Here is a 13,444-nt window from a genome sequence, read left to right as displayed (position 1 = left end):
ACTCGGGACGCGTGCAAGATTTTCCCCTCATGCATATAGAGCGGCAGCCCGGACCGTTGAGATACAACGAACGAGATACCGACTGTAACCCCTACTGGTATTTAGGAGTAGACTTTTAAACTGTGAAACTGACCGTCTGCCGAAAATATATGGGTGGCTTACTTAACAAGCACCACTAATTGCTCGTTAGATTTTGGGTCTAGATCCAATATATGAGATACCGGATGAAACTAATATATAATATATCTGCAGACTCTAATGATTATAGAATGACCAGTGACAGACATTTTGGAGGGTGGGTTCCCCCTGACAGACGCACTGAAAAGGGGGGGTTAATTGGATCAAGATCCAACTTAGGAGATACCGAGTAAAATTTACACTACAATAGCATTGCACATCCTAGAATACTGTGGTGGTAATGACAGACGTTTTAGTGGGTGGTTACCCCCTGACAGACGCCCCACAATGAGTGGGGAGGGGGAGGCAGGATCTGCATCCAACATTGGAGATACCAAGTAAAATTTGTACTACAATTGCACTGCACATCCTAGAATGCTGTGATGGTAGTGCCAGACATTTTAGTGGGTGGTTACCCCCTGACAGACACCCCACAACAAGTGGGGAGGGGGAGGGGGAGACAGGATTTGCATCTAACATGGAGATACCAAGTAAAATCTGTACTACAATAGTTCTGCACATCCTAGAGTACAGTGATGGTAGTGCCAGACATTTTAGTGGGTGGTTACCCCCTGACAGACACCCCACAACAAGTGGGGAGGGGGAGGGGGAGACAGGATTTGTATCTAACATGGAGATACCAAGTAAAATTTGTACTACAATAGCACTGCACTTCCTAGAGTACTGCAGTGGTAATGACAGATATTTTAGTGGGTAGTTACCCCCTGACAGGCACCCCACAACGAGTGGGGGGAGGGGGAGGGGGAGCCAAGAACTGCATCCAACATTGGAGATACCAAGTAAAATCTGTACTACAATAGCACTGCACATCCTAGAGTACTGTGGTGGTAATGACAGACATTTTGAGGGTGGTTACCCTCTGGCAGACACCCCACAACGAGTAGGGAGGGGGAGAGGGAGGGGGAGACAGGATCTGCATCCAACATCGGAGATATAAAGTAAAATTTGTACCACAATAGCACTTCGTATCCTAGAATGCTGTGATGGTAATGCCAGACATTTTAGTGGGTGGTTACCCTTTCACAGACATAACCTACGATTGGAAGGGAGAGGTGGGACACCTTGAAATATTTCAAAATCTATCATAGGCAATATTAATATTAGAAATATGGTAAGTATCTGAAAATCGTAAGCCTGATAAAATGTAAAAGGCAAAAAATTTAAGAAATATTGTGATGTTTCAGGATAAGAATTACTGCGGGAGTTATTTTTTAAAATTCCTATTGAAGTATGGAATATTTCACTTCATTAATTCCATCACATCTATATAAATACTATGTGTGAGACTTCCTAGGCTTTGTCTACTTTCTATAGTTTCACACACACACACACACACACACACACACACACACATATATATATATATATATATATATATAGTATATATATATATATATATATATATATATATATATATATCTATATACTATATAATATTAGCACTATCCTTTGGTTTGGAGTTAGTTATAACTTCACACAAAGTATTTTAAAAGTATTTTATCTGAATGGGAGGGGGTCACAATTGACAACAGCTACAAGTATGTGTGCTGAGCCATTTTTGAATAATTAAACCAGTCATATGGTGCCACTCTCAGTTCCTCTAAAAAAAGAAATGTAAGATAAGTATTCTCGCTTTAATAGCGTCTTTGGTCATTTTCTTTTCTTGCCTATAGTTAGGACACTGCAGCCATGTCGAGGTTCGTAGCCCAACGTGTCTTACCATAAATGAATTGTTCTTTAGTTGCTGTTGGTTCGTGTGGATGAAATGAAATTTTTATCGGATATGGGAATTCGATTGATATTAAGACCAAAGTCCCATCATAAAGAGCCGTTTTAACACCCTCACATTCACAAAGAGATGATGTATCACAACACAAATAATTACTGGAAACGGAAATGTGAATGAATTGTTCAGGATAAGCTAACTATAAAGATTAAAACATTTTCCCCCATTTTATTCCCCCTCCCGAAGTTGACGATCATACAACTTGGAGCTCCTGACTCCCAAATTAAGTTGGCCTATAATATCATGTCAGTTATCTAAAAGTCCACTTATTTGCGGCTGCCTCACTCAAATTGATCTGTACACTATCACCAAGTATCAGGTACCATATATATTCAGGGAAGAAAATCTAAACTTAAATAAAAATGATACACAGTTTGATGTTTAAAGCCAGCCGAGTGCGTTTGTCTCTTAACTTCCCGCCAGCACGCACCACAGGCAGCCTATGTAATGTATTTCAATACATTCTATCGATGCTGGCTTTGACGACCATTATTCGGCTAATTTTCTCCCTAGTAATATTTTTTTCTTTATTTGTTCATTATATCCAGTAGACAGGCACTAACATCATATTATATCCTCACGTCTGTTCAATGCATTTACCACTGTTAATATGATTTATAATGCGTCTCCAACAGTCATAAAAATTTGACAACCGAATGTGCAAATATGTCAGCTGTGTGCAAGGCATAGGGCGTCAATCACTGGAGTAGCGATCTCCCAGCCGAGAGTGACTTCGGAAGGCCATATTGAAAGGTCTCGGTCCAGCTCTTAGTACTATATTTTATTACTATTACTTTTTTTAATCTTTATTATTATTATTATTATTATTATTATTATTATTATTATTATTATTATTATTATTCGACCCAATTTCACAGAGAAAAATTACCTTACGAAAACACACCTAAGCACTCCAACCATTGTGGTCAGGCCTAAGCATCTGCTCTTGGATCTAAGCAGTGTCAATCATAAATGGTTCCTGTGTAAATACAGGACTTTCTTTGCATATGGTAGCGAAGCACTAACTAAACAGTAATGTACAATCACTAACCACCAACACTCACAATGCACTTACTCAGTAAACACTCACACTTGCATACATTCACTACACACACACACACACACACACACACACACACACTTAACATACACTCACACACACTCTCAATAACACAAAACACTCTGAATACCCAACACTCACTAGGCACTCACTATACACTAAATGCTCACTAAACACTTGAAATACTAAATTTACTAAATATTCATTATACCCCAAACACTCAGTAAACATTCACTAAACACTCACTTAATCCTAAGCATTAATTAAACACTGAACATTCACTAAACCCCAAACACCTATTAAATACTAGCTTACCAAGCCCCAAATACTTATTAAATACTAAACAGTGAATGAACATCCACTCATTAAAAACTTAATAAACACTTACATACTAAACATTTGCTAAACACTAAAATTCACAAGACATTCACTAAACGCTCACTTAAAATTCGCAAAACTTTCACTAAAACCCTAAACACTCACTGAATACTTACACACTAAATATTCACTAAACACTACCATTCACAAGGCATTCACTAAACGTTCACTTAACATTCACATATCATTTACTAAACCCCTTAAGACAAAACATTCACTGAATACTTACACAGTAAACATTCAATAACATTCACAAAACATTCACTAAACCGTAAAGACTCAGTAAACATTCACTGAATACTGACATTAAACAGTCACTAAACCCTAAACATTCATCAAACACTTACTCATAAACATTCACTAAACGCATACTCACTAAACCCTAACAATTCGCTAAACACTGACTCATTAAACATTAACGATAGAAAAAATTGACAATCGCACTAATTTTTCATTTCTCTTGTTTTCTTTACATTAATGCAAGGTGATTATTATTATTTTTTTTTGTCTAGTTTGCTCTTGTATTTATTCATAATGTTCTTGAGAGAATGGAAATGTTCGAAATAACTTGGTGTGTAGAGATATTGTTTAAAAAACAGAGATCCTCTGTGTCCTTCCTCAGCCAGGTGTATTATGTTGACGAATTTTACACCAGCCGAAAAAAAAAATCGACTATAGTAACAACAATATTCATTCATAAAACTGATAATACAAAAATGTATCCATGATTTCATTAGCATGAAAGTCAGTTGAAACCAAAAGAAGGTAGTCCTACTTCGATAAAACAAACCGAGTAGGCTGTAGCACAATTATTATGATCTGTACCTTGACTATAGCGTATATATTACATATGTATTACTATCTATTTAATGGGTGCGTAACTCTATTTAACAAATGTTATGTACATAGACATTTTGCAGCAATAACTCTAATAATGATAAGAACTTATATGCTACTTTATAGTGTCAGTCTTCCAACCACCGCTACATTAATTTTCATATCGTAAACAAAGCTAAAGCGAGTAGGGGAGACCGGGGCTAGTTGGCACACTTTTTACAATTTTGGTTATTGCGAATATAAAACAAACTTTTTGCAAAATTCTTACCACCATTGAAAAATATTAACATTCGTCTTTATCATAGAGCAAAATAATTGTTGTTTGCTTAACAATAAGCTTTAGAAAAAAATAACTTTTCGTGCCACTTGCCCCACGGGGCAAGTTGGCACACATTATGAGGTAAGATGGCACATTGATAATTAAAAGAAATTACTACATTGCATTTAAATCAAATAGCAAAAATACCCTCTGAATTTCCAAAATACAAAATATAAGGCATTAGTATTACTTCAGATCATCATCTAGTTGTAATTGTGGCAGGTGTGAAATAAATCCTCGCCATAGTCTTCGTGCTCCCACATGCTACATGCCCTGCACTGGACCCACACTTCTCCTGACATACCAAACACAGGCTTTCTTCAGCTGAGCTTTCTTCTGGATCAACAAGAGCAGTTCTTAAACTCTGTATCACGCTGATGAGTGATCTGAAGCCCATGTGTCTTTTCGGACATCTCTCAATCTGTTACATAACCACCAGTAAAATCAAAATCTTGAAATAGTCTGTAATTTAAAGTTGAAATTCCATCAATCCTAAACCAATTGAAAACATCAGAATAAGTGACAGCTAGAGGTAAAGACGAGGAAACTTTACCAGGAATGTCACAGATGGGCATACTTGATCCTGGATTACCAGTCATCCACGAATCACATGCCCTGTTAACACATTTCTTCAGATGTCTATAAACACTAAAATCCAGGGGCTGCAACTTGTGAGAACAATGTGGAGGAAATGATAGGACACTAATCTCATTATCCTTCCAAAAATCCAGAAACAAAACGTAAATTATATAAATAAATAGGCTTACTATTGTTATCAAATAACGTGTGCCAACTTGCCCCATTTATTTTGAGCCAACTTGCCCATCCCTAACATTTGGTACAAAAACGATTACCAGTCCACACCAAGAAGCCTTGAATTAATAATTTTAACGGTATAGAATCTTTAAAACATAAGGAAAACTATGCTATCATTGAAAACTAATCTTTATGGATGTATAGATGTTATAGCAAATAGCAGAAAGATTAAAATATTTACTTACTACCATCAAAATAAAAAATTGTCTCATAAATTCGAGCTCCTACGTTCTATCTCTATAGAATTTTGCTGGTAATTGAGGAACCACGTGGCAATTATACAGTATATGTATTAGAGTCATCCTATTGGTAAACTTTAAAGTCATGTTGAGTAAGCCAACTTACCCCTGTAGCCAACTAGCCCCGGGCTCCCCTACTATAATTGAAGTCAGTTGCTTGCTTGACAAAATAATAATATGACTGAATTATTATGGGCCTACAGATGACTGTTATTTATATGAAACAAATAAATTATTTTTGTGTTAGATCATCCATCGTCAACCGGGGTTCCGTGGAACCTTAGGGTTCCGTGAACGATCGCCAGGTGTTCCGTAAGAATTCATGTTTTATTTAATTATTTGTTATTTATAAGTATATATTTTTCGTTAAACATGGCGTGAGAAATCGTAGTCTTATAATTTATTTTATCGTAACATATCGTGCGAGATTTTTTCCCTCTGTTTTACTAAAGGTAATTAATACAAATACTTACACACACACACACACACACACACACACATATATATAGATATATATATATATAGATATTATATATATATATATATATAATATATATAGTATATATAATCCTAATAAAAGGAGCCCATAAAAACAAAAACACAAAATGTAGAGAGAAAAGTACTATATTTCAGAGACTGCTGTCTCTCTCTTCAGGTATATGAATCATATACCTGAAGAGAGAGACAGCAGTCTCTGAAATATAGTACTTTTCTCTCTACATTTTGGTGTTTTTATGGGCTCCTTTTATTAGATGGAATTCTGTTGTTACAGAACATTTTTACCAGTCATATATATATATATATATATATATATATATATATAATATATATGTGTGTGTGTGTGTGTGTGTGTGTGTGTGTGTGTGTTGTGTGTGTGTGTGTGTGTGTGTATGGGGTTCCTTTTGGGATGAGGAAAATTGTCTCAGGGGTTCCTCAAAGTGTCAAAGGTTGGGAAACACTGTGTTAGATAAATACAAAGGATATAGAAAGGATAAAAATATTTATTAAATATATCACGATAATGTATAATACGGGTCAATAGTAGCCCACTATACTAATCTAGACATTCATTATCAGGGCTTGCCCTTCCCCCTGCCCACCTGTTAGGGTGTGTCTGTCAGGGGGAAACCACCCACTAAAATGTCTGTCATTACCATCACAGCATTCTAGGATATGAAGTGCTATTGTAGTACAAATTTTACTTGGTATCTCCAATGTTGGATGCAGTTCCTGTCTCCCCCTCCCCTCCCCACTCGTTGTGGGGTGTCTGTCAGGGGGTAACTACCCACTAAAATGTCTGGTATTACCACCACAGTACTCTAGGATGTGCAGAACTATTGTAGTACAGATTTTACTTGGTATCTCCATGTTAGATGCAAATCCTGTCTCCCCCTCCCCCTCCCCACTTGTTGTGGGGTGTCTGTTAGGGGGTAACCACCCACTAAAATGTCTGGCACTACCATCACAGCATTCTAGGATGTGCAGTGCAATTGTAGTACAAATTTTACTTGGTATCTCCAATGTTGGATGCAGATCCTGCCTCCCCCTCCCCACGCGTTGCGGGGCGTCTGTCAGGGGGTAACCACCCACTAAAACGTCTGTCATTACCACCACAGTATTCTAGGATATGCAGTGCTATTGTAGTGTAAATTTTACTCGGTATCTCCTAGGTTGGATCTAGATCCAATTAACCCCCCCTTTTCAGTGCGTCTGTCAGGGGGAACCCACCCTCCAAAATGTCTGTCACTGGTCATTCTGTAATCAGTAGAGTGTGCAGATATATTATATATTAGTTTCATCTGGTATCTCATATATTGGATCTAGACCCAAAATCTAACGAGCAATTAGTGGTGCTTGTTAAGTAAGCCACCCATATATTTTCGGCAGACGGTCAGTTTCACAGTTTACAAGTCTACTCCTGAATACCAGTAGGGGTTACAGTCGGTATCTCGTTCGTTGTATCTCAATGGTCCGGGCTGCCGGTCTAATAAGTTGTAAACCTTATTTTCCTAACTTAACGTCAAAAATCTCAATTTTTTTTCAGCCCTCCATTCTTCTTTCTCCAGATTTGCCTCGCAGAGTTCATTTTAACAGCTTTCAATTTGTATCGCTGTTCTACTTAACATTTTTACTTCATTTTCATAAGGGAAAGTGAGCTTCCAAAGACTCTCCAAGTCTCTTCCTAATTTTCTGCCCAAACCTGCGATTTTCCTTATTTCTGTGACGCCTCGTCTCTCATTTTACCATCATTCATTCTATTTACCGCCAATGCCTATGAGAATCTACGGCTTTTACTCTTCCACACACTACATTTTGATTTCATTGCTCCGTGTACCTGTATTCCATTGACCCTTAAATCCTTTCCCCTGCTCATAATTACGTTATAGCTGTAACCAGATTATTGGCACTTATTAGATCATAAGACCAGAGTGTACGGCGTAATATATATATATATATATATATATATATATATATATATATATATATATATATGTGTGTGTGTGTGTGTGTGTGTGTGTGTGTGTGTGTGTGTGTGTGTGTGTGTGTACAACTGTAAAGCAGTCGCAGAACAAATGAGAGAAAAGCTTTGGAATTTGTTCACTATTTGAAACGAATGAAATATTAAGAATTAGAATTTTGAGTCAGATATCACTGGAGGGAAGTCAAGATCCATTCATCTTAAACTCCATTATTTATGATTTAGCGGCAGTTCAGGACTGAGCCTTGAAAACTGTCACAGGAGTATAGATTTATAGTGACAGGTCTTTGAAGGGACATGGGAACTCTCATTTATCATCCGGGTTCCATACAAAGAGAGAATACTATACCAGGTAGAGCCAGTAGAGTCATATTCCTGAAAAATATGTATTATATTACCGAAGAAAGGATTTCCAGCATTTATATCAAATATACAGTAGAATGCACACTTGGTCTTCATAGTCTTATTTTCATTCGCATGCGATGTGTGCACCCATAACAACATCGATTCATCTAATTTTATATCACTAGAGAATGTTATCTTACCTACATCATTTTTATATTTTGTCGCCACATTTCTTATTTCATGTTTTGCTTCTCCACGCTTAATTCCTTCTCAGTTAACAACATTGCTTCGTTTCCATAAAACAGATATGGTTCATAAGAGAAAACCTTTCCTTTCTACATACCCGTAGATATCATCTTTCAACTTTGACATATCTGCCACATCAGTACTTCGTTTTTCCTTATAGTACAACACACACACACACACACACACACACACACACACACTACAGATTCCGCATTGTTTCTTAGTTACAAACCTTTCAGTGTCAATGTGCGTCACAAAAAGTGTCATGCTAATTATCAAGGCTATTGAACCACATTGGTATAGTAATCAGTTAAACATAGATATTGCCCCCTATGCCTACAACTGCGCATGTGTTTCTGCACCGTGAGTGCTTTCATATATTGTGCTTTTTTCATGTTTTCATTTTGTTCCCTTCTTTACCAAAGCTCATCTTCACCAGAAAAGGTAACTGGGCTTCAGTCTTTTCCCTTTTCACTCACTGGCAGAATTCAATAGTCGCTCAGTATTGTAACGCCATGGAGTGACAGGATTCTGTTTTCCAGTAATTAACAGACTTTCATTTCTATCAATTACCAAAAACGTAGAATTTCCACCAATTTTTCCTATTGGTTTATCAATCTATAAATTTTTTATTGACTTTTCTATTTGCCTTTCATTGCACATGCGCTTATAACATACTTTCTCATTCTTTTTGAGTTCTTACTTTCTTTCCAAAGTTTAATCATAACTTTTCTTTCCCTAAAGAAAAATATTCTTGGCAATCATACTTTGTTCTGTTTTGTTACACATTTCCTTTTACAAGGACTTAATTGAAACAGTTCACTTCTCATTTGCAACTTCTATTGTATTTTAAAACTAAACAACAGTATAACCAACAACAATGCATTTCTCTGACGGCTTTCGCGCTTACCATCTTTTGTCTTAACCCTTGCGAATGATGTCCTATTTGAATAAACAGCTTCATTTGTTCCCGGCGCTCTCCTTCGACTGTTACCCAAACGCCCCCCCCCCCAACCCCCCCTCCCTCTCTCTCCTCTCTCTCTCTCTCTGGTTCTCTCTCTCTGATTATTCGTCGACCGTTGTGACGCATATGAGACGAAAAGTAGATAGAGAGGGGGTGAACATGAAAGAAAAACGCAGGACAGGAGCAATATTTGCCGCGTCAAATTGTATATCAAAGCAAGAGAACCTCGACGAGATAATCCTTACCCCTTTGGGATGAAACCATTCATAAGATATTTCCTCTTTCTCCGCCTATTTATATGTCTATCTTCCGTCTGTCTGTCTGTCTTTATCCCCACCATTTCCAAGCTCAAAATATCCATCAAAAGAACGTTTATTTTTTACAGAAAAGTTGTGAAAAATAGATTAAACATAAACAACGAGGAACGTCCCTGATTACGAAGGGAAAAAGTTCTAGATACTTCCCCTTGACATTTACAGATAGCATTTTTTTTATAAGCGTCGCTGTGACTGATGGAGATCGATGACGTGGGATTCTCCCGAGTGCCTGTCGTAAAACTTACATTTTTTTTTCTTCATGATTGATGTCAGGATCCGCCTACCGGGTCTCCCTGAAATATGTTATCATAGATCCTTTGCAATGTTTGTGTCGTCCTTATGTTAGTAATATATATATATATATTATAATATATATATATATAGATATATATATATATATATGTGTATATATATATGTAATATATATATATATATATGTATATATATATGATATATAAATTCCGAGGTAGAGCGAATTTAGATACTTAAAGGACAATTTGTAGCCTCGATATTTATTTATTTATATAATATATATATGGTATACATAATAACATCTACTATATAATATTAGATAATAATTAATATATATATATTATTTTGTAAATACATGTATTATATACAAATATGTATATACATATATGTCTATCTATCTATCTATCTATCTATCTATATATATATATATATATATATATATATATATATATATATATATATATATATATATATATTGTATGTGTGTGTGAACGTCATGACCAATTTTTTCTCAGTCACGTTTAAAGTATGACCGATTACATTCCTGTTTAGATCGTATTGTGATGACCTTTATACTATAAAATTTTATATGAAATAACGAACAGTGACTGGAAGCGACATTTTACTGGATTGTAAACATTTTTTTAATCTTATCAACCTTTCCAAGTTGCTGAGTCGTGTTTTCATATGTTTATAAAAACTGATAATGCATCTTTGTATGGCATAAGTTTTAATGAGTGAGGGTAATTAGCTTGTCATTGAATTGCACCCATAACATGAGTTTATCGAAAGAAGAATAACAATGACTCCTTTGAACCACTTCTGTTATTATCATTTTCTTGGTGCTTCAATTTCTTATTTATATTTACATTTTCAAGTGAATATATTTTAGCTCTCGACTTGTTATTCCTTTTCAAATTTTCCCTTCTTGAAAGCTTTCTTAAAGTTATATATTTGGCCTATATAAGACTTTCTTCAAGAAAAGAAGGCTTCATTGACTCACTGTTCTCTGCATATGCACCCTAGTATGGCGCCCTGTTCTATTTTTCATATCAAGTAGGGCATTAAGTAATCCGCAGGAAAAGAGAACAGTCAGAAAATGGAACATTGTTTTTTTTTTAACCTTCTCCAGTGTCCTACGTGAAGGCCTTGGACATCTGGATGGGGTCCTGCACGGCCTTCGTCTTCCTGGCCCTCGTCGAGTTCACCGTCGTCAATCACCTGGCGAGACACCACCGGCGCTTCTTCTTCTGGGGGGCGGCTTATGCCAGACATTCGCTCAACGCTGCCCTGACCGGTGACGACCACCTGGACGGTTCCTTGTCTCTCCATTCCCTTGGGAAGTCGTCCCCAGTGAGACAGTCCACTTTGACTACTACTACTACGTCTCAGACTCTGGCTTACAATTCCCTTAGCAGCTACAGCAACCGATCAGGAGGACCTTCGCCCGAATTACAGGGAGTAAGTTACTGGGGTTCAGTTTGATTCTGGGAACATTTCATTCAGTAATTCATTTCATTTCATTAATCAATTCATTTAATGTTTGCTCATACATTTAGGTACCCCTCTTGATATAGATTTTGGTTGGTCAAAACCCATGACCGATGAAATCAGCAATGCAGCATATTCGGGATGCTAGTGATTATCCAAATATATAAGTAGTATATGTATATATAATGTGTATATATGCAAATATATATGTATACATACATACACACACACACACATATATATATATATATATATATATATATATATATATATATATATACACGTGTAATGTATATATGCAATATGTATATATATATGCATATATATATGCATATATATATACTATATATATATATATATATATATACTATATATATATATATATATATATATGCATAAGCAGAGCACGGATGTCGTTGAGAATTATTTAAAAGAAGATCAATGCATATTGGGCGGTAGTTACAGAAGAGGAGGGAACAGATAGAGAATCAATCAAGCCCAAAGCCAGTATCCATTTGGAGAACAGAGAGGAGGAAAAGTATTTTGATTCTACTGTCCTTTTTGGCTTAGAGAAAATGGTGTCAAAGAAAGCATGTAAGTGAAGGCAAAAAAAGAAAAAAGGAATATTTCATCTTTTACAAAAATAAAATCTGCATTGTATGATATATCTTTTGGAATTTCAGAACTTTAATTACCTAGATAATGCAATAACGTTACATATTTTAATGTTGGTATTTTCATGACTAAAAACTATTTATATTTGAATTTGAAATTAGATATTATCAGCAACAGACTTGATAAATTTCCAATTAACATTTCCTTTACCACAGGGTTCAACGGGAGAGGATGGCGGTGAAATTTACAAAATTGTTCCTAACGACAACTACCAGCGTTACCAGCATCACCAAAACGACGATTTTCATCCTTATACGGAAAGAAGTGGAGGGGAGACATCCTTCTCGCAAGTCACTCGAAGGAGGCCATCTTTGGGAGCTGTGCAGAGACCAGACATCCAAACCTCTGCATCGAGCAGTAGCTACCAAGAAGGTCTGGTCTTGCAACCCTGCCATCACCTGAAGGGAAAGAGCACGCGAGAGACGCTCCAACCTGACCAGGGCACAGAGGGGAAGGGCGAGTCGAAAGTCCACAGACTCCATTTCAAAAGTCCTCAGAGTGACCTAGAGTTGTCCTCTCTGCCTCTCAGATGGAAGCAGGAAGCTCTGCTTGCTAAGAAAATCGACAAGATCTGTCGAGCCGTTTTTCCTATCACATTCGGTGTCTTCAATGTCGTCTATTGGGTTTACTTCAAGGTTCTGGAGTGAAGGGGAAGTTTTAATGCTTTGAAGTTACCTTCATGTAACATCTTGCATTTGTCACATTAAATATATATATTAATTATATAAAAAAATAATTATTATTATAATATATATATATATATATTATATAGATATATTATATATATATATAGCCCTTATTTAAGATTAATAGCATTTTGTCCAGAGACTAAGTTCCAAGTTGACATATATTTGTGTACAAAAAAAAGTAGTATACATTATAAAAAATACCCTACAATATATATATATATTATATATATATAGGTATATATATATAATATATATAATGTGTGTCTGCATGATATTATATGTGCTGTGTATGTGAAATCGCGTGTATACATGTGTATGGGCCAGATTTGTTCTCAGTGAATACTTCTTCAGCT

The 13,444-nt window shown here is 36.1% G+C and overlaps 1 protein-coding gene across 1 annotated transcript in view; it reads left to right on the top strand.

The window, feature by feature from the left end:
- Positions 1–13,094, top strand: part of LOC135212720 (glycine receptor subunit alpha-4-like) — a 162,215-nt gene extending 149,121 nt beyond the window's left edge. The window contains exons 9-10 of the mRNA XM_064246418.1: positions 11,369–11,697; positions 12,558–13,094. Coding sequence (XP_064102488.1) covers positions 11,369–11,697; positions 12,558–13,049 — 821 coding nt within the window. The 3' untranslated portion in view covers positions 13,050–13,094. The remainder of the gene's footprint in view (positions 1–11,368; positions 11,698–12,557) is intronic.
- Positions 13,095–13,444: the final 350 nt, after the last annotated feature.

This window comes from Macrobrachium nipponense, chromosome 41 (genome assembly GCF_015104395.2).
Source record: "Macrobrachium nipponense isolate FS-2020 chromosome 41, ASM1510439v2, whole genome shotgun sequence".
In the NCBI taxonomy this organism is placed as follows: Eukaryota; Metazoa; Arthropoda; class Malacostraca; order Decapoda; family Palaemonidae; genus Macrobrachium; species Macrobrachium nipponense.
This window is presented reverse-complemented; position numbering and strand designations above follow the sequence as displayed.